The 23,405-nt window shown below is 37.7% G+C and overlaps 1 protein-coding gene and 1 pseudogene across 1 annotated transcript in view; both read right to left on the bottom strand.

Annotated features, from left to right (window-relative positions):
- Window positions 1–6,051: 6,051 nt before the first annotated feature.
- On the bottom strand, window positions 6,052–6,890 carry LOC126005947 (60S ribosomal protein L7-like; annotated as a pseudogene).
- An 8,447-nt stretch (window positions 6,891–15,337) lies between these two features.
- The window catches only part of SAMD13 (sterile alpha motif domain containing 13), a 46,636-nt gene continuing 38,568 nt past the window's right edge, over window positions 15,338–23,405 (bottom strand). Inside the window, exon 4 of the mRNA XM_049771285.1 lies at window positions 15,338–16,111. Coding sequence (XP_049627242.1) covers window positions 15,968–16,111 — 144 coding nt within the window. The 3' untranslated portion in view covers window positions 15,338–15,967. The remainder of the gene's footprint in view (window positions 16,112–23,405) is intronic.

The raw sequence follows: 23,405 nt of genomic DNA, 5'->3' as shown, positions 1-23,405 counted from the left end.
TCAAAATGAGCCTAGGGATTTTAAGGAATGTTAAATATGTGGAATGAACACAGCTAAAATGTAGCCACTAACAGCAGCTGGCAAGGGAAAATAGGCTTCCTCTTTCAAGTTTAACATAAATTCTCATAAAAATATCAAAATAGAATAAAAACCTTAATTAAAGGGCCAAGGTGATAGCTGAAGAGTACATGCCTTATATTCATAAGAACATCCATGTTTTATGCCTCACACCATATAACTACTTAGAACTACAGATTGTAGACCTAAAGGCCTCAGTACCATTGGCCCAACGATACTGCATCACCCCATACACTGAATTGTCCAGTCCTATTGGCTAATTTCTCCAGGAATGATCCTAGAACCATCTGAGCACTTCTTAGAAGGGCACCCTTTCCAAAACTTTAGAAACACTGTAATTTGCTTCAGAGAAAGAAATCCAAGATAGAGCAGATTCTTAGCAAGTATGGCCCATTTTACACAAATATGTATTTAGCTTTTCCTGAGCTTATAAAACATTGTCAAGTTTGCAAGAAACTATTGCCTTTATCTTCCAGGTGTAAGGCAAGAAAGCCTGTAGTCTGTGAACATTTCAAGGGCTAGTTTCCTGTTGTTAAAGGAGACTTTCTTGTGCTTAGAATTGTAATGTGTTGAAAACCAGGCTTCAAATTTCACCTGCTCCTTTAAGCACTGGCTGGATTTGTAAACACCAACCAAGCATTCTGTACTAAAACACTTAGAGCTTTTGTATGCAAGTCTTCTGTGGATCTTGTTAAAATAATCTGCAAGGCTGAACTGTTGCTCACAACCTCCTCTTTTGTTCTCACAAAATCCTTATCCCAACCACACCTCACTAGTTTTACAGGATGCCCAAAATAGAGGATTCCGGCCCATTTATTGCCTCTAGTGTTTTCTGTGGTACTACAAAAAAAAAAAAAGCAATGCTTTGGGGTTTGGGGGTTTAGGTAGTAAAGATTCTTGAAAATGTATCTCAAATGCTCAAAGTTTTCCCTCATAACTTGTCATAAAGATGACCTCAGAAAATGTGCTCCTACATTTTCTTTGTCAAAATCAGACTTAGGTTCATGCCATGCCATTATTTTTTCCTGTGCCTTCTCTTTGTTCCTCCCCAATAAAATAGAAATAATTCTATTAAAAGCGCATTTTACTTATTTTTTATTAAGACAGAATGTACCCTTTACTGTTACCTGTAAGATTTAATTATAGAAAGTTCAACTACTCTTAACCTTCTGACCTTTGTCCAGATAGATCTATATCCTTTCTTTCAGACTTGGGGCTGAATGGACATGACTTTTTGTATCATCTCTTAAAATTTTTTATTCCATCTGCATTTATGCGTAAAATTAGGATAATTTCTTTTTATTTTAAGGCTTAGTAAGCTCTTGTTATATGTGTACTCTGTTAAATCGAGGTGTTCCTTTATAGATGACAGTATCAAACAAATTAAAATGTCCAGAAATTCAAAGCTACAACACAACAAATTTTAGGGGCACATACTCAGCTTCAGAAACTCCTGGAAGAAGGCCAGTTTGAACATGGCAACTGAATTTGTGGGTGTGGTTATAGCTGCCAGGCTTTCTTAGAAGGAGGATGTTCCCTGCACTGGCACCAAATAAAACCCTGGTGATATCAGCCCAACATCTGCTGTACCTAAAATGTGTAAGACTGGCATACCTGTAGGAAATAGAGTCATTGATGAGTCAGGCCATTGGGGAAACTGTGATTCTTCATGATGGAGACAGCAAATACGGCTTCATCAGGGCAGGAATTTGGCCCATCCTCTCCTCCTGAGATGGCCAGTTTTGTGCTGTGAGGATGGGTGTAGCCAATCTTTCATGACTTGGTTACATCTCAGTCAAGGAAAGTGAGTCTATGAAGCTAGCCTAATTTGAACATGGCAACCCAGTTAGGTTAATGTCTAAAGATGTGAATCTCAAGTCTTCTACCAGACACAGAGATTTTTCTATTTCCAAATATGAGAAGCTTAATCCTTCGTGCTCTTTTTAGACTTTGTTCTAATTTAGTTGGAGCTAGACTTTCATCTATCTATTTTTCCAGATTCATTATCAGGAATTCTTAAAGGTTTTTGGTATTATGGAAATCCTACTGAGAATATAATGATCACAGACTTTTTTCTTAGGAAAGTATTCAAGTCTCTATAGTTGCCTCAACATCTATGAAGGAAACAGTCTTTTTATAGTTTATCCACATCATATAAAGGATTTCAGTAGAAAAGTCCCATGTAAGAAATGTAGTTAACCAAATTTAAAAAAGAAAGGTATGATAATAAACTTGAGAAAGTGAAATCAGCCTAGAATAAAAGAAGAATCCAAAGAGACCACCATAATAACACAAACTTGGTGACATATACCCACAGAAATTTCTTGGAGTCTGGAGTAATAGTGTAGTGGGTAGCAAGCTTGTCTTGCACCTCACCAACACAGCATCCCATCTGGTCCTCTAAACCCCACCAGGAGTGGTTCCTGAGCACAGGTCAGGAGTAAATCCTGAATGTTTAGCTCAAAATCAAAGCAAGAAAACTTGGGTTTGTTCCATCATTTGCTCTGTCATCCACAGTGTGTGGTATTGTCACGTAGCCAAGTAAGAGTAAAACAGATCATGTGAAAGGCCCTGTGTGCAGCATCCAGATGTCTCTTGAAGCTGTAGCATTGCTGATCACAAATGTTGGCCTTAGATGGCATATGTTTAGTTCTCTCTGCAGGAGTTATTCTTGGCTAGAAAAAATGGTTTCCCACAAGTTTATACCTGTTTCCATCAAATGCTTATCAATATGAGAGATATAGTCATGGTCTGCTGACTTCAACTGTGACCTCTTTACAACAGGTCAGCCCTATAGTTATCAATTGGCAGCTTTGCAGCTGTATCACAATTCAACTTCTATTACCTTGGATTCATCTTTTACCTAAATAGACATTGTTACAGAAACCACTCTTCTATAAACCTCCTGCATGAAAAGCTTTAGTGACTCAGCACAGTTCTTGCAGAAGTCATTCCATAACAATGGTTCCAGGAAAGAGACTCTTAAAAGCATTTTTTATATCTAGATTATGCACTGGCCAACAATAAGCCATTAGAATAAAGCCATGATGGTCTCGTTAAAACTGTCACCAAAAATAAATTGGTGTGAGATACGGGAAGGAAGGAATAAGCTTCCAGGGATAATACTTAAATATATAAGCTAGTTAAGAGAAATAATTACCATAAGAACTCTGAAATTTGGATTGGTGTTGCTGTGGACTATTAATGCTTTTAGACAAGAGCAAAAAGATTAAAACCAACATAAGTTAAGACATGAAAGGTTTTTGGAAACCTATAAAAACATTCTATGGCCAGATGGCAAGAAAACATAAGATCAGATCCAGAATTTAAGAATAGCAGAGTTCCAAGGAAAATTGAATTTCAACCTTGTTCGTCATACCAAGGTTAGGGTCCTGAATGATGGACCAGAAATGTTGAACACTTAGATATCCCTGAATTCTCTACATATACAGAAGTAGACAACAATTTTCTGTTAAAAACAAGCACACTTCCTTCCCCTTTTCTTGAAGTCAATTCAGAGATTTTTGACATCATGGACGCAGTATCCCCTTGGGACCTCATCCTTAACACCATTCCCTTCCTGCTCATCAGAATTACAAATAAGATCAAGTTACAAAGGAACCAATCAGAGACATAATGGATTAGCTAAGAGTCAGAATCAAGGACTGAGCACAGCCAATATGGCACCAAACCCCCAATAAAATCTAAGTCTTAAAGGTGAAGGACCAGAGATGGCAATTAAAAGAATGTGACCACTTGTCAACTATATATGTATATGTGTATATATATATATATATATATATACATATAACAAAACCAGTTTTGTTTCTGGTGTTGTCCCCTCCCCCCCCAGAAGACAGACTTGATTAAAGGGAACCAATCTCTGGGAAACTCTTAATGTTGTAGTCCAATCAATAGGCAATGGCTTTGTCTTTTCTGCCAACAGCTACTTTGTAGGAATATCCCAGCCTAATACCATCTCTTATAACATTACTCATACCAGAGGATCAAAATATCTGCTTAAAATAGAGAATCTATATAAGTCTGTAATGATCATTTACTCCACTTCTATTATATAAAGCAACATTCAGTTACTGCTGACATAGGAGTGTGATGAGATAATCTGTCAAGCATAACTGAGGTATCAGTAGAGATATATAATGAGATACAGAGTGGATTTCACACTTCAGATGTAATATATTCTTAAATACTTGATATTTATATGGCACCATACCTCTAAAAGCTAGAATACTGTATCTGGTAACAAGAAAGTGAATAGAAATGACCTCACTTCTTTTTAGTTTCAAGAATCCACTTTGATTCTTTCCAATTGATGCTTTCCAATCTTCTCTACTTTAGTCTCAGATTGCACAGAGGTCTTATTTTAAAAGGGAGACTATTAACACTGGAGGAAAGTAATTTAAATTTAAGTATATAGAGTAATTTAAACTTAAAAGTATAGAGTTGTACAATCAGCAAAGTTGACAATGCTCAAGAAAAACAGCTGTGGCCAGCCCACAGTACAGCCAGAATCATAATCAGAACCTAATCTTAGAACATTTAGGAAGGGGAAATGATTGTAGAACATGACAGCACTGTGAGTTTGAATACTGACACATATAAATCAAATCACTTCTTAGAAAATCATAGAAATTGAATGCTGAAATAAAACTTCTAGTTCGAATTGTTTATTTTATATGGGAGGCAGTGAAGGGAAGAGAGATTCAGAAACTTGTGCAAAGGCTTGCAAATAAGTCAGCAAAAAATTTGGAATTAGAAGACAGATCCAACCACTGTTCAGAGCTCTCTTCCTCTTCATCTGTGGGTTAAGTTTCAGGTTTTTTTTTTTAATTTTTTTAATTGAAATCATTGTGATTTACAAAGTTCTTCATAGTTGAGTTTCAGACATACAATATCTGGGGCCAATCCCGCTACCAGTGTCGATCCTTTCTCTGCTAATATTCCCAGAATGCATCCGAGGCCACTTCCCTCTCCTAGTCTGACAGTATAACAGGCGAATTTTAAATTTTGATTTTTAAAGTTTGGGTTTCATGATTTCATTGCTGTTGACTTTGGCTTGGATATTTAGTTCTGTACTTTCTTAATATCACCAAAACACTCAAGTCAGATTTTCTTCTTAATGTATTTGTTGATCAGGCCAATGATAATAGATTCTATATTCTTCCTGTGAATGTACCTGTAGGATGAATCCCTATATTTACCCTAAATAATCTACAGATATTCTGGTTACTCTATGGACAAGATTGAACCCTGTCAGGGCAGGGGTGGGGTGGGCAATATACAGTGCTGGGGATCAAAACAAAGCCTGATATATGAAAAAACTTCTTTACTCCTGTGCTATCTCTCCAGTCTTTTCTTATGTGCTAGAGAATTTAGTTTTGTCTAAGTCACTGTGATGAGCTAATCAAAGTAAATTCTAATTGACACAGGATTGAGATGAATTTACTGAGATGAGCTAAATATATAAATCACACACTGGATTTTGAGAATTTAAGAAGAAAATATTAAATATATCAATAAAAATTAATATTATTACATATGGAAACAGTAAGAGTTGGGGTATTGTGGGTTAGATATTATTAAATATTCCTCTTTGCTTTGTGAAACGCAATTGCTAGAAAATGCTCATCATATAGTGGCTCATATTATATATTTAGTTAGATAGTGCCAGCCCAAAATTCTACTCTGCTATATCTGTATTTGTTCACTAGGGGACAGATGAGATACCAAGGAACTATGCAACTTACCCAAGTTCCTGTCAATTTAATGGGAGCTGGGCCCAATAGCACAACTATATGTCACAGTCCAGTGCTGCCAGTGACAGTATTACAGTATACCTCAGTTGGCCCCTTCAACACCTGTACAGGGAGAAAATATGTTCCCCAGTACTAATTTTTGAAGGCAAGATCTGCTTGCCAGGGGAAGAGTTTTGTTGGGTTTTCCTCCAAAATATTTTTTTTTCCAATTTGAAAGCAACTGTTTATTAATTGACCAGATTACAAAAATATGGTAGGTACCTTAGTTCATCCGTCTAATCAGCCGGTTGATCTGTTCTTCCCTGTTGCCAGCATCTCCACCTTCTACAAAATGGGTGGTCTTTTTCTTCATCCCACCTCGAGGAGAATATAACTTAAAGGGCCAGAGGAAGTTGTTTGCCTCTTAGAAGCGTTTTCCAACAGTGTAGATCTCATGAATCAGATCTTCCGTGCAAACAATGCTGTATTTACCAAGAGTTCTGGCAATCAATGCATTATCTGTTAGAGCAATTCGCTTCTTGTGGATTTCGCCATAACCACGCTTATAGATCAACTCATTTACTGATTTCAGGTTTGGATACCCCCATGCAATATAGGGTTGAAGCCTTGTTGAGCTTAACAAAGGTTCCATTGAAGATCTGTTGAAGGCTAAGAAGTTGCAGCACCTTTCGGACCTTAGAGCTCACACCATTGATACCTCTGATCCTGATGACAAAAGCCAATTTGGGTTCAGCAGGAACGTAAAAGTTGCCAGTTTTCTCGCCATCCTAGCCATCCGAATCTCTGTCCTATACATCTGTCTATACTTCTTGTGATAATGCTTAGCTTTTTCATAGATCAGCTTTCTCCTCGCCTTTTGGAGCATCTTTGGGCAAACTTCTTTCTCAGGCTCTTAATCTTCAGCTCTGTGAAATTCTTGCTCGTTTTCTTCAAGGTTTCTGGAACATCAGGAAGCTTCTTTTTCTTCTCTAGGGTTGCTGCTGCTGCTGCCGGCTTAGCAGGAGCCTTCTTTTTCTTTTCTTCTGCGCCCTCCATGGTTCCAGTCGAAAAGAGGACTCCAAATAGTTTTTTAAGAACCAATTTATTATTTTCTTTGGTGTGCGCTTAAAACAAAAACTTTGCTCTGTGCTCAGAAATCTCTTCTGCCAGGCTCGGAGGACCATATGGGATGCCAGGGATTGAATCTGGGTCTGTCCCGGGTTGGCCACATGCAAAGCCCTATTACTGTGCTATCATGTAGACCCCCAAGAAGCAAAATTTTTGTTTCTGTTTTTGTTTTGGGCCACACTGGTGACACTCAAGGGTTACTCCTAGCTATGAGCTCAGAAATTGCTCCTGGCTTGGGGACCATATGGGACACTGGGATTAGAACCACCATCTGTCTTGGATGGGCTGTGTGCAAGGCAAACACTCTAACGCTGTGCTATATATCGCTCCAGACCCCAGCCCAAGAATCAATTTTTAAGTAAGATAGTTGATATATAAAATTATATTAGCCCCAGGTGTGAAACATGTTGGTTCAATATATGTAGACATTATGAAATGATAGTATGTCTAATTTACATTAATTACCACTCATTTTACCTTGTGATGAGGGAGAGTTCTTTGCAAGGAGAGTGTTGCTCAGGAATTTCTCCCAGTTCTGAGCTCATGTGATTAGGTCAGTGCTTCTCAATTATTTTCTGTCATTCCCCCCTAGGAAGAAGAAAAAAATTTTTCACACCCCCCCGTGTGACTGTAAATAGTATCTTTATTAAAAAAAAACTTTAACCTTCAAAACAAAAATATATAAAATAATTTGAGCTGATTTTTTAAATCAGAGGTGATGTCTGGATTAATGTCTACAATGAGCATGTTTTGCAATGCATAGCTTTCGAAGCGGGATTTGAAGCAGGACACAGCAACTCTCAGCTCCAGAGACATACAGAGACATAAACACTTGTTATGACAGTGTTTGCCAAGGTCAAAGGCACCCCCCTTTACAGAGCTTCATGCCCTCCAGGGGGGCACGCCCCACTATTTGAGAACCACTGGATTAGGTGAAGATTTGGAACTTTCTATGCGTATGTGGGGATGTGTGGGTTTGATATATTCTCAGAATGCTTTGAGGCTATTTTTGGCTATGTTCATGGGTGATTCCTGGTGATACTAAGAAAACTATATGTAGTGCCAAGGATTTGATCACGATTATGACTGATGCGGCTGCATAAGACAAGTGTCTTACCTCCTGTATGTTTTCTTCTCTCCAGACCTATGTTTCTACTTTTATTTTTTGTGACTTACTGTTTTGATTCTATAATTTTGTAGTAGAGTTTGAAGTCAAACATGATACAGCTAATCTTTTTTCTCAGGATTTTCTTGACTAAATTTTAGTACTGCTTGTTCTATTCCCTATGTATTGATGGGGAATGCTTTGAGTATGTAAACACTTAGTTAAAATGTCTAAATCCTCAAAAATGTTTATATGTGGGTGGCTAAAGAAACTGTGGTACATGTACTCAATGGAATACTATGCATCAGTTAGAAAAAGTGAAGTAATAAAATTTGCTTATATGTGGATGGATATGGAGACCATTACGTTGAATAAAATAAGTCAGAGGGAGAGAGATAAACACAGAATAGTTTCACTCACTGTGGGATTTATAAAAAGTAAAAGACACTACAGTAATAATACCAAGAAACAATAGAGATGAAGGCCTTAAGGACCAGCCCATAATATCAAGTGGTAAGTGTAGTTAGAGAAATAACTACAACAACTACCATGACAATGATAGAGAGAGAGGGGAATACAATGCCTGACTCAAAGACAGGCAGGGGATTGGGGAGGAGGAAAATGGGGGACATTGGTGGTAGAAAAGTTGCATTGGTGAAGGGGGCTTTCCATTTTATGGCAGAAACCAAATTACAAACATGTTTGTAACCATGGCTACTTAAATAAATTATTTTCATCAAAATAAATTTTTAAAAGACAAAAACTTTATGAGAATAAAAAACATATTTTTATGATTGTATGAGTTCTATTTGTATGTGTCTGTACCAGAGATTCATAAGTAGTGCTCAGTGTGTCCAGCAACACTTGGCCAACTAAGCCACAGGGATCAGTGTTAGAGCCCTCACACTGAGACACTGATATTTGGGTCAAGTGGTGCTAGAGGCCACAGAGAACCACCTTAATGGAGCCTGAAAGTCTCCAAGACTATATTTCTCAGTAATCAGGGATTACTTTATGGCACTGGAATAGAATTTAAGTCCTTGCACCTTGATGTAAGGCATGTCTCTACCCCCTAGCTATTCCCAAATTCCATAAAAGTTATAGCATTATTTTTAAATCACATATTTCCAAGTCTCTTTTAAAAAATGACCCATGAAAAAGAAAACACGATTTACTGATTCTTCGACTTTAAATTCAGATAAAAGAAATTTAACTTGGAAAATCTGTCTTAGACACACCCAAAGATCTAAAAGTTCTTGCTGCCCATCTTTCCTTGGTTGTTTCATATAAGGCTTCTGGAAGCTTAAGAATTTGATTCTCTGTGATCTAGGGTGCCCTACAGGTAGAACCTAGGTGATAATATAGACTGTCATCTACCCTTATCTTGTTGTTTGTAAAACTGGCTCCTTGGGACCTGAGCAACCTCATAGGCAATATGTGTCTGTTGTATCATTCTTTTACACCTGAACTCATTTTTCCACATGTTATGATAGAGGTGCTAGTCCTGCCTGTGTACTTACAAAGTATGTAGAAGAGGGGTGCATTTTTTGTTTGGAGTATGACTGGCATCCCCGACTTCACTGATTTCTTCCAAACACCCTGCATCACTGAAGGCCTCTGGGGAACCAAAATGTGTGCCTTGCTCCTTTACTCTCTTTCAATGACATAACACTTTCTGTGGAAATTTATATGGTCTTAAGAGAATACAGTCATTAAAAAGGACATGTATGTACTTTTTTTTTGTTTCTTTCTTTCTATACAGAGCTATCATCATGAACTAAAAGTGGTACCCAGATTATTTAATTGCTCATGGGTCACCACAGTGAAGCTAGCACCTCTTGCCATTGTTTTCTTTCCTAAAGTGTCTTAAATAATCTTTTAGCAGAGGATTCACGAGTTTTCTTCTGAAAGACCTATCTCTCCTATAGAACTCACCTTTTTACATTTAACTTTATTTATCCTTCACCTCAACACCGAATGGCTCTGCACCCACTCGATCCCTTCAGATGCCATTTGTAGAGTCAAAGGCAGATGGATCACCAGCAGTAAATACTTTTTTGCAATTCGCTTCCAAATATGGGAGTGGTTGGAAAACTGTGGATCATTGTGCTTTTCCAGATTAAATTCCTTCAATGATATATTTCACTAAACCAATGACAAGACAGTGTGTGTTCTCCACTGACCATGTACAGCAAATTCACAGAGCATATACAGTAAGCTACAAAATTGATGTCATATAGAGTTTTGTGGTGGACCAAATAAGAAAACCATTACAAATTAAACCCACCTTATACCCACCTTATTTATATACAAATTTATACCCACCTTACCACTAGTATCAAAAATGATGTTGAGAACTGTTGCATATTCCAGTGCTATAAGCCAGCTTGTTTCCTTTCCAACTTAATCTACTTGCAACCTTCAGTTTCTGAATTCACTTACCTCAAGGACACGTGTCTTTCTCTGTTTTTGTTTTAGATCAGAGGTCTAACTTTCAAACATCTTCAAGATCTAGAAACACTACTTATGTTGCTGGTTGCATGATATTAGGGAATGAAACAGATGGTAAGAAATAGAAGCTTTCAGTGTGACCTAAAGACTCCTAGAAGCAAGCAGAATTAAAAATCACATACATATAGGAAAACATGCAAACTTAGATTTCTCTGAAAAGCAATCATTTGTGACTTTATCTTTTAATCCTTTTATTATATATTTTCTGTGGAGTTGATCTGAATGTGGGGACTGGAAAGAGGAGGTGGAGCTGTAATTTCTTTTCAGACTTTCTGGTGTCCTTTCTGCCCCTCTGGTTGAGACCAATAAAATTCAACATTAAAAGCTTCTCACATCAACTGTTTTGGTGCCAGCACAGGCTCATTCCCTTTTGCAGGCATACAGTGCTTCTCCTACCTGGCTGCCGATCCTGACCATGTTAATAGAAATTCTGAAATCCTATGTCTCTGGTTTAACATTGTCTGGAGAGAAAAACTGTCTACCTGCTGAATTTCAGCTTTACTCTGTGCTCTATTTTGATCACATTGCCTTCACACAAGATTGGGGGTGGAACAGGGGAAAAAAACGAAGGTGTTTTCTGGTATTGCCAAGGCAACTGAAGCCTGCTTCTCTCTCTTAGTTTTTTATTCTCAGTTTGAGATGGGCTCTGACTTTTTAATTTGCTAATTTTGCTTAAAAGCTGTTAATAGAGGCCTGGGAATGGTTGGAATTCTTTCTGGAGTTTGCTTAATAATTAAGATGCTGTGATTTTGGTGGTTTTATTTATCTAATTTGGGGAAGTCCAGGTCTGAAGCCTAAAGTGGAATCATTAAATTTCCAGTAGTGATTGGTATTTAAAAAAAGCAACAACAACCAGAGACTACTGAGAAAATGAGTGAAAATTTAATTATGAGAAAATTCAACTAAAAGAGCTAAGGAGATGTCATAAAGAGCCAGAATATATATTTTGCATGTGGTAAACTTGCGTTTGAGTTTCAGCACCCTATAGTCTCTCAAGCACCAGTGAGAGTGTGAGAGGTGTATTCTCTCCCTACCAAAACAAAACAAAACAAAACTAAACTAAAAATGCCCAACTTCTGGAATTTAGGTGGTTATAGCAAAAGTTATGGTGGGTATAAAGAAAAGAAGACTTAATTTGTGATGGTTTATTTGGTTAGCCAAATGTGGAATAAAATTATCTGGGAATGAATGCCATGCATAACAGGGTGAGATAATAGTTGACTGAAGCCCCCAAATCAGGCCATAATATATCATCCTACGTTTCTTATCTGGGTGATAGGGTGATAGTTGATAAAAGAAAGCTGCTACCTGGTTTCTATTACCTGGTATGAAAGAGATGAGGGCAGTGCTTATCACTCACCCAATCTTTCCCTAGAAAACACTGAAGATAGTGTCAGGTATAGGCAAAGATTGTACTATCCTTGTATTCTCTATTTGAAGTAGAAAGAACTCAAAGCTCACATTTTCCCATTTGAGAAACTTCTTCATTGAGAACAAACTTGCTCATTTCCTCTACTTTCCATCTGAGCTGCGTCTGGGTTCGATTCCAATTGGCGCTTTTTAAAATCCAATCTCTGGCCACTGCTGCTTATAGCCACTCCTGCTCTCACACACCTCAACTGGATCCCATCTGAGCTCTTTTCCTTTCTTTTCTGGATTCCCAGCTGAGCAGGTTTTACTTTTATATATACACTGCCTTTAGTACTAAAATATATTTTGTCACTTCCCCTTACTTGTTTTATATTTACTGCTTTGGATATGTCATGACAATGTGGTGGGGGGGAAAAGAACATAACCTTTTATAACTTTTTTTTATCCTGCATAACAAGCATTTCTTACCCATCATGTAGTTCATCAATGCTGGGGTTGAATTTAGTATGATTTTGAAAATACTGTTCCATTGCATTTTTTTCCCACTCATACAAACTGAGTATTCTTTGGAGAAATTATCTCTACAGGGAATTACATTAGAGTATTTTCTAATCAATGAGTTTTAACTTAAGCATAGGGAAGAAGGAATGTCAGAAAGGACACAATCTGCAGAGGAATGTCAGAATACAACCTTTTTCTTAAATGTGTAGGCCTTACATCAAAACTTCAAAAAAAAAAAAAAAAAAACCCCAAGTAATCCTTCCCCATACCATTACAGTTAGTCAATTAAAACTCTTCATTAGAATTGTACCTAAAATGACAACTAAAATGTCTTTGTTGAAATGCTGATTTTGTCAGATTAAAGGAAGAGAAAAAAATGAGACTATTTAAACTATTTTTTTTCTCTTACTTTCTATTTTATTCGATTTCTGGCTTCATTTCTGGCTCTATGCTTAGGGAGCATTTATTTCAATGCTCAGGGAACTATAAGTGCTCTACTTGCTTGTACTATTACTTCTGCCCCAAGGTTTCTATCTCAAGTCTTCAAAAAATATTATATATTAGATGGTAATAAAAGTACTAATGTTTATGTTATCTATGTTCAAAGTTACTAGCCCACCACTAAGGCATAGGTTCCTGTTTGGGGATTCTTCCCATATCTACTCTTCCACCCTTGTTTTCCCCAAATAAAACAACATTCAAATAATTCTCAAACGATAATAATAAAAATTATCATTTAAATTATGGAGTTAAGTCTTTAAAAAACTCAGGGCCAGAGTGATGTGCTCATGACCCTTCATCTGTGTTCCTATGCCATCTGTAGTGTAATTCTTCATTCTGCCTCTCCACAGCTTGTTAATAAAGTTTTGTAATATAAAGCAAAGAAGCTGGCCTTATTTTAAGATAGTCTTCTCACCTGATATTCATTCATGCTTCTCTTTGTTACTTATTTTGCTTAACAGGACACCATCTATATTGCTGCAGTTTAAATCCCTCATCCCTCATTTCTTACAGTTGTGTATTTCATTATTTATATATCACAATTTATTTATACTTTTATTTTTTGTTGGGTATCCAAGTACAAGTTGAAGGTTTTTTTTTTTAAGTTTTTGGTTTTTCTATCGATGGAGGATAGGAGTTTCTTAAGAAATTCTGTGAGGCATACAGCAAAATACTAGAAATACTCAGCTAAACCATCTGAATGGTTTAATGTTCAAGCTTAGCATATGGATGACAAGGGCCATAATGATAGTGCTCATGGTGAAGGTAGGATGGCAGGTTACACCCAGTAGTGTCCAGAGGCTATTAAGGTTCTTTTGCAGAGTGCCCAGGAAAACATGTTGTGAGAATAATAAGATTCAGTAGCAGATCAAGGCTTACTTGTGGTACTATGCCCAAAGATCACTTCTGACAGGCTTAAAGGACCATACGGAATGCCATGAATTGGGCCCAGATTCGCCACATGAAAAGTAAGAATCTTGCCCACTGTACTATCACTCTGGCCCTGAGTTTTGTTTTTTAAAGACTTAACTTCATAATTTCAAGGAGAGGCCTTATTTTTGTTTACTGAGAATTATTTGTATGTTGTTTTAGTTGGGGCAACAGTTGGAAGGATGGATATGAAAGAAAACCCCAAGCTGAAGTCTATATACCATAGAACAGATAAGTGGATAAAGAAACTATAGTAGTATATGTACATAATGAAATAATATGCAGCTCTTAGGGACAATTAAGTCATGAAATTTACTTATACATGAATAGATATGGAGAGTATCATGCTGAGTAATATGAGTTGCATACTATGGTACATAAAAGGGAAAGAGAGAGGCAGAGAGAGAGAAAGAGAGAGAGAGAAAGAGAGAAGTAAATTACCATGGATTCAGGCTGAGAGATGTGGGGGAGGATGAAAGGTGACTGGGTAAATTGGTGGCAGGAAATAAACACTGATGAAGGGATGCATGTTGGAACATTGTATGACTAAAAGTCAACTATCAACAACTCTATTAACCCTCATGGTAATTTTATTTAAAAAAATATATGTATATTTTTCTGTTACTGTTATTCCTACATTTCATTTGGTAGGTTTTTTGTTTTTATCTTTTGTTTGTTTGTTTTTGAGCCCTATCTGGTAGAGCTTAGGTGTTACTCCTGGGACTGTGCTCAGATATCACTCCTGGTGGGGTGCAAGAGACCACCATATAGGATCCTGGGGATAGGCTCTAGGTCAGGGACCTACAAGTCAAGCGCCCTGTCCATTGTACTATCTCTTCTGTCCCTCATTTAGTTTCTTAATTTTCAAAATTTGAGGCATTGTGATTTACAATACTGTTAATAATAGGGTTTCATACATGCACATACCAATGTCACACCCTCCACTGGTGGGTGCACTTCTCTTCATCATTGTATTAGTTAGTATTCTTTCCCAACATCACCCCTGTTTTGGTAAAGTCAGGTATTAATTCTTAATCACAAGTTATGTGACCAAACAGTAAAATACCAAAGCTACATGAGAATAAATTGAAGCAATGCTTTATTGACACTACAAAGCACCAATTCAACAAGGCATTGAAACACATGGAGATTAAACAAATGTCTCTTTGAACAGAGATGTAGCAAGCCCACCTTTTCAAGTTCTTAAAAACAAGTACTCAAACCAGAAATCAAACAAAGCATCAGGATAATTAAAAAAATATTACATGTCATGGAGGAATATATCTATATAAAAATACTCTGTACTAGTAACAAGGTTTTTGATCTGTTACTCTTGGAAAACTTCTTCAGAATCTGATGATAATAAATAAAAACCTTAAAGACATTATTTTTTCAGAAACAGAGATCCAATTTCAAAGCAAATCTATTCAGAAAATACCAATACCTCCAGTGAAAGCTGGCTGAATATGGATGGATATCCCCAATACACAATATCTCTTTTTAGAGCTACTGTTTCGCACATGAAGGGGCCATGATGCACATTCCTTTCCAACATTGCAGCATATCCCAGTGAAACCTTAATAAGGTCAAGTGGAGGACCCTCTATAAAAAGGGTGTCGGCAATTCCATCCAAATAATACAAGCACCAAGGAGCTAAGGCATTCCAGGGAAACATAAACACCCTTTATTTTTCTCCTCCCTCACCCCAGTTTCCTGTTTCCAGTCATCCTCTTTCTGTAACTGAAAGATGCCCATTCCAATAAATTATCTCTTAAGGACCTTGGGCAAACAGACCATGAAGAAAGCACCAATTTCAAAGCCTTTCTGGGAAGGGGTGGTCTAATTTGCCAAAGATAACTCTATGTGACCAACTCAAGGAAAAGCATCCTGTCCACAAATGGCCCTTGCTCCTGCTAGCTGAATACAATTCAGCCGACAGTCTAGTCTATCCAATAGGATAACATTTCATTGATTGAAATTCTTTACATATACACATGTATGTATTTTGTTTACAAAGTTTCAGCACATGAAACTAAATTACATCATCATGTATTTTTTGAGATCTAGGACCCCAATTTTGACTGGACTATGAAGAGTTGTTCTTTAAATGTTTTGTCTGCAAAGGTTTTACATGATACTCATAGATTTTCAAAGCAGGCCCCAATTTTAACTGAAGTCCTGTCAAGACATCATTTCTTGTCATCAGTAGCAGGGATTTTCCATCAATTTCCTGTAATGGAAGCAGAGGTTAAAGCCAAGATGTGAGTTCAAAAGCTAAAGGACAATAAATAAGAAGGATAATTCAAAGGAAAATGTCACATTCATTTGTCTTAAAACATTACATTTTCAGTTGTGCCAAAATGTAAGTCTTATATTTGTATCTGTTCTTCTACTTTTTATTTTTAGATTAAATGCAATCCAAGGCTAATCTTATTTTTATGATCATATCAAAAATATATCTTAAAAAGAAATGGCAGGCTTGGAGCTTGAAGTACATGCCCTTTGAAGGATCAACATTTTTGCTTCCCAAATAAATGACACATTCTATGAAATGTTCATATATGGGGGCTGGAGTGGTGTCGCAAGAAGTAAGGCGTCTGCCTTGCACAAGCTAGCCTAGGATGGACCACGGTTCGATCCCCCAGCGACCCATATGGTCCCTTAAGCCAGGACTGATTTCTGAGCGCACAGCCAGGAGTAACCCATGAGCATCACCGGGTATGGCCCAAAACCAAAAAAAAAAAAAAAAAAGTTTATATATGAAAGTTCTTGTGTGCTTCCTAAAATAATTTAATAATTAAGGATGGACAGGAACTGTATTCTCCTTAAACTTGAGAATAAGAAGGATAGCATAGCTTTGCCTACATGCAAAGCCTACAACCTTTTCATAACCCTGTTCTGTTTTGCTTAATACTTAGATACATGTATGTCTTGTGTAGATCAATGGGACAACATTAAGCTTTGCAGAGTCATCACAATGGCCACATTGTGTCACAAACTGACTTATTACAAAATATGTCGGCTGAAGTGAGCACTCATCTGACAAGTATATGGAGGCCTTTATAATATTTCTCTTCAATATCCGTTTCCGTGCCTGCTTTCCCACCTACGACCTTCCAGGTGGGGACGCTGTTCAGATCCTAATAAATAGGTGTTGAGCTAGGAGGTCAGGGTCCTTTTGGGCAGTTAGCTGTCGGACTCTATCTGGCTTTTTTGGAGCTGCTAGCACACTGACAAAGGATTCTGCATCCGACCTTCTCGCCTTTTTACCCTCCTGTCTGTGTGTATTTGTTGCGGATAATTATTACCAGGATCACTTTCCTGCCCTAGGGGATAGAAGAATGGAAATCTCTTTCCCATTCTGGGAGCTCTTTGGGGATCCAGCATCAACAAGTCTAGGAGAAAACATAACACTTCATTTATCTTTTGTGAATGTCTTTCCTGCTCTTTGAAAGGAGAACTATCCTGTTTGAACAAGAAAATCACTGTTTCATGCTAGGGACTCTGGCATGCTCTTTCCCATGGCCACTCAAGATTTTAAATAAGATGGTGAGGGGTAGAGTTCTGCTCAGAGACCCACCCACATTCTACTCAGAGTTCACTCCTCAAACCTTTTGGATACACAATCTGATATACTTTAGTTATCCAAATAACTACAAAGATTTGGGGCTGGAAATACTTTGGATGCTATATAAATTACTTCTCATGAAAAAGATGGGAATACCAGAAATGGGTTTAGAACTTTGGAGATGGAAGTCCTGAAAAGAATGAAACTTTTTGTTTTGGTTCTTTTTGGACCATGATCCGTGATACACAGGGCTTACCCTTGGCTCTGTGCTTAGGGATCATTCCTGGTAGGCTTGGGGGTCCATGTCAGATCTGGGATCAAACCTGGATTGGCCATGTGTAAGGCAAACATACTACTCACTATCACTCCAATCCCAAAACTTTTGTTACTAGTAACTGAGAGGAAAAGCTAAGCTGATTTTAGGGAATTTGGGTTCAAGAGATGAACCACTGTACAAACATGTTAAATATATTACTTCATGATTCCACCCACATGTCTGTACCTACCTTCACAACTGATGAACTAACAAGGGGGGCAGTATTCAAAGAAACTGCTAACACTGTGCTTCCCTTCTACACCATCCCCAAAGTGGTATATGCTCTGACTGGTTCAGTGGAGAGGAGTGGGAAGCATTGGGAGACAGGTTGCTGAGAAAACACCTGTTTTGTGACCTTTTAAATCCTCTTATCCTTTCTCTACTTGACTAGTACAATACAATGGTTTCTGGTAGGATTTCATGATAGCACTCTTGCTATTGTAAACTCAGCTCACACAATCACTTTTTTTTTTTTTTTACAGAACATATTTCTTGACATAAAATTTAGTTGTTGTTGTTGTTTTGACAACTTAAGGGTTTTTATGTTCTTTTATTTATTTATTTATTTGTTTATTTATTTATTTATTTATTTATTTATTTTTGCTTTTTTGGGTCACACCCTGTGACACTCAGGGGTTACTCCTGGCTATGCATTCAGAAATCACACCTGGCTCAAGGAACCATATGGGACCCTGGAGGATGAAATCGCTGTTCCTCCTGGGTTAGCTGCATACAGGGCACTTGCTCTACCTTTGTGCCATAGCTCCAGCATGTTTTTTTTTAACAGAACTTAATTTTTTATATAAAACTTAATTTTTTTTATTTTACTTATCAACCACCAACCACCTAATATTAATCAGAGAATGAGAAATTCTAGCTGGTGCACGTATGTATATGAGACATATATACTATATGTGGTATATATAATGTGTATATGTAAGTACATATACTTAAAATATTTATAATACTTAGTCAATGACTAGTAAAATATTAGTCTGTTAGAGATAGATATTCAAAATCATAGTATATAAGAAAAAGCTATTAAAACCCATTGGTTCAGGGGGTGGAAAAAAAGCCATTGGTTCTTAGGGCAAAAAAAAAAAAAAAGAGAAATATTTAAGGATAATGGAATTTTTTGTTCTATTTAGTCAGCTAGAATCCCAAAGAATGCTCATAAAGAAGAGAGGCTCTAGAACCACCATTGATCTCTAATAGAAAGCACAGAACTAGTTCTGGAAGCCTTGTGAAGACAAAGGAATTGACTAGCAGGGTACATCAAACTCATGCTCCATCTCACAAATGGAGATAGATATTGACTCATTGGGATGCTTTGCTATTTTTAACTTTTATTTTGGAAGTAAAATAGATTTTTCTGGAGAGGAGAGAAGGAAGAAAACTAGAGAGAGAGAGAGAGACAAAGAGAGAGAGAGAGAATGTTCAAGAGACATCTCATGTTGAGAATCAACAAGAATTCTCCAAGATAGAGACTGTGCCTGCTTTTTAAAATTTTTTTAAATAGCTCCTGTTTTTCATCTTTCTAAACAAAGAAACTTCCATGACTAACAAAGTGAATTAAAAAAATTTTACTGGCAGAAATTCCTTCCATAATTCAGCATTTCTTGGCAAGAACCAAGTTATATATTATGAAAAATGTTGAAATTTGGAATTTACTTATGACAAAAAGGAAAATCCTGTTTTACACTCCAGTGTAATTTTCTCTTTGTTTTGTAGCCAAACTACAGTTCACCTCAGACAAGGTTTGATTAAACAAATCTCCATTTGGAAATCCTCATTAAATTTTTTTGAAATGAATACACACAACAAAACTTTTTATTAAACCATCATTTGATGATTTAAAATGGTTTAAAAGAACCATCAACTGAGTTGAACAGAAATAGGATTTGATTAACAGAAACAAGCTTCTAAGTCAAGAAAATCTCAATCTAAATTTGGTTTCTACAATTTACAGTATGTTACTATGGTGACCTTAGGCAAATAACTTCACTTTCTTGTACTTGCTTTCTTAATTTTGAATAAAAATTCTTCTAAAGCATCTTGAGATTTTTTTGTTTTTGTTTTTTGGGCCACACCCAGTGACACTGAGGGGTTACTCCTGGCTATGTGGTCAGAAATTGCTCCTGGCTTCCGGGACCACATAGAACAGTGGTGGCTAACACGCTGCTCTCGAGCCGCATGCAGCTCCCGGCCAAAATGAATGCGACTCTTTGCCTCTCATCATTATTTTGTATACTGTGGCTCTTTGCCAAGTTTGGGTTTTGTTCTGCTCCTTCTGAGGAAGGATCTCTGATCAGAGCGCGTAGTCCTGCCCCCAGGCTGCGTCCTCCCATCTCCCATCCCTGGAAACAATTGCACGGGCCTGCAGACGTGGGGGGGGGGGGAGGCACGGAGGGGGGATGGACCCGTGTGTCACATGTTGGGTCACATCTTGCCGTTAGTTCTGAGTGTGGAGGACGCAGCACACCCTCACCATCACTGCAGGATTTTGACCCTCACTCAAAATGGCAAAATGCAATACGTGTTTAATAGATTATTGTTAAAATTCTATGCTTTTGTGTGAGTGTTTTTCTGTTTTGGCAGGTCACTGCGTGGTGTGGCTCTCTGACTCTCAGTTTAAAATTTTGGCTCTTTGTGTCGAACTTGTTCGCCACCCTATATAGAACGTTAGGGGATTGAACCGCGGTCCACCGCTCTGGCCCTGCATCTTAAGATTTGAAATAATTCATAAAAGGCGTCTATACTTAGTACATTATACAATATTATTAGTAATTACAAGTAGAAATGTATAGGCTAAAAAAATTTTTCGAATCTATCTTGTGCCTTTACTCTAACTGTATGTTCCATTTAAAAATTAACCTTTTGTTAAAAGGGTGCAAGAATATTCCTGTCAGAGATTTAGAAATCCCACAGATTTAAAAAGTACAAAGACCATAGGAAACATTTGTCTCACTGAAGTCACAGTTTAAAAAAAAAATCCTTTTAAAAATAAAGGATTTTTTTTTCATCTGTGGTATAGAAAGCATGGAAGTAGTGTTGAGTGACAACATGACAAATTCTTTGACTCTGGATTACAAATAGAAGAGGTGGGAACAGGGGATTTTAATAGAGAAAGGAATTAAAAGTAGCATTTACGGGGCCGGGTAGGTGGCGCTGGAGGTAAGGTGTCTGCCTTGCAAGCGCTAGCCAAGGAAGGACCGCAGTTCGATCCCCCGGCGTCCCATATGGTCCCCCCAAGCCAGGGGCGATTTCTGAGCACATAGCCAGGAGTAACCCCTGAGCGTCAAACGGGTGTGGCCCAAAAACCAAAAAAAAAAAAAAAAAAAAAAAAAAAGAAAACAAAAGTAGCATTTAGGATATACGTACATTCTTTGTCACTTCAGTAGTGAGAAGGTACTATAACTGTATATCAAAACAATGTTCACATCAAATGTTAACATCAATGTTAACATAAAAATGTTAACAATATTGTAAACTATTACTAATAATAAAGATAATAATTTGTTACACAACTCTTGTATAAACGAGTTCAATGCAAACAAAATTTAAGTCTTGTTTGTTGGTCCTAGAGTCTAGTACTCATGAGTTTAATACTGTAAATTCTAATGAACTGTCTCGGAATGTTTGTGCTTTGAAATTCTAAGTGGAAATACCTAAAGCAAAGGGAAGTTCTAATGTAGACTCTATCAAAACTTTCCACAAGGAACAATTCTTCTGAGCCCCACTCTGTTTTCAGTATAAACAAAGGTATTGTAATGTGACTATTCAATTAAAGAAACAGATAAAGTCTCTTGATTTTTCATGGATATCATAATTAAAATAAAAACAAAAATTTAATCCACATCTTGGAATCCTGTTTACAGTTATGTCTAATTATGTGTTAGTTTTATTCAAACTGTTTATAGTGTTTCTGTTTGTGTAAAGGTAACCTGAATCCTTTTAGAAAATCATATTTAGGGGCTGGAGAGATAACAAAGTGGTAGGGCATCTCCCTTGCATGCAGCTGACCCAGGACAGACCCAGGTTTGATTCATGGCATCCCATATGGTCCCCTGAACCTGCCAGGAGCGATTTCTGAGCGCAGATCCAGAAGAAACCCCTGAGCACCATCGAATATAACCAAAAAAAAAAAAAAAAGAAAAGAAGAAAAGAAAATCATATTTAATATCGTGGTATATAAGGCCAGAGTGTGGCATAAACGATAGCCCCGGACGAACTGTGGTTTGATCCCCAGCATCAAATATGGTCCCCGAATCCAGAGCAATTTCTGAGTGCATAGCCAGGAAAAACCCCTGAGTGCCACTGGGTGTGATCCAAAAATCAAAAAAAAATAAAATAAAATAAATTAAATTTTAAAAACTGGTGGTGTACTTTGTAGGCTTCAACAAGTACTCATTTTTTATAGTAAGAATTAGAGATGATGACGAATCTGCGCCCGCCCAGCGGAGCCTAACTGTGAGTGCTCCTTGTAAATGTTTCTCTACTGTCCTCTTGCGTGAAATTCTTGGGAGTGGGGCAAAGGAGGCTCCAGAAATCTGCTCTCCCAGACGCCATTTCCAGGGCGGGTCTCCAGAACGTGAAAACCGGCGGGCTTTCGCAGAAGCCAGCTGCCCTGTTTGGGACATCAGGCAGGGAAAAGCCACGAATCTGCGCCCGCCCAGCGGAGCCTAACTGTGAGTGCTCCTTGTAAATGTTTCTCTACTGTCCTCTTGCGTGAAACTCTTGGGAGTGGGGCAAAGGAGGCTCCAGCAGAGCACGGCCGCTCCGCTTCGCTATGCGGCCGTGCGCTCCTTCTAAGAAAAGAACACCATCGTAACAAGAAGAAAAAATTACACTAAGAACTGAGCTATAACACAGAAGCAAGCATTCCTCTTCGAACTGTCTTCTCCGTTGAATGCTTGGGCCTAAGATTTGATCCAGTGTGAGGCTTCACCCACAGAGGACTCCCCTCCCTTAGAGACAAGTCAGCCCATCCAGAAAGGGCGGAACCAGAGAAGTGTGCTGCCTACATCATATAGCCAATGAATACCACCACAACACGTAGAAAAACCCAAAATACAAGTGTGACAATGGGGAAACAATGCAGGCCAGCATCAGACATAGAGAATGAAGAGGACAATTCTGATGACCAGATAATGGCCAACCAAATAATCAACCTCTCAGATAAGGACTTTAGACTAGCAATATGGAATATGTTCAAAGAACTCAAAGAAACCATGAATCGAGTTGAACAGAACACTAATAAGAACCAAGAAAATATGAAGACAGAAATCACAAAACTCCAAACTGAAATAACATATCAATTAACAGGCCAGAAAAAGTCAGTAAACGAAGTGAATGACAAAATGGATAAGCTCTGGGACAGGGTATCAGAAGCTGAGAATAGACTTGGTGCTGTGGAAGATGAGATACATAACAATTCCATACAGCAGGAGAGATTGGACAAAAAACTTAAAGCAAATGAGCAGACAACGGAAAAATTAGTCAAAGAATGGGAACAGATGAAAATAGAAGTCTATGATAAGATCAACAGAAACAACTTAAGAATCATTGGAGTCCCAGAGACACAGGAAGAAAATTCCCAGGAAGAATCAATGGTCAAGAACATCATTAAAGAGAAACTTC

This window comes from Suncus etruscus, chromosome 4 (assembly GCF_024139225.1).
Source record: "Suncus etruscus isolate mSunEtr1 chromosome 4, mSunEtr1.pri.cur, whole genome shotgun sequence".
In the NCBI taxonomy this organism is placed as follows: domain Eukaryota; kingdom Metazoa; phylum Chordata; class Mammalia; order Eulipotyphla; family Soricidae; genus Suncus; species Suncus etruscus.
Note: the sequence above shows the minus strand (reverse complement) of the source record. Positions and strands in the feature narration are given on the sequence as shown.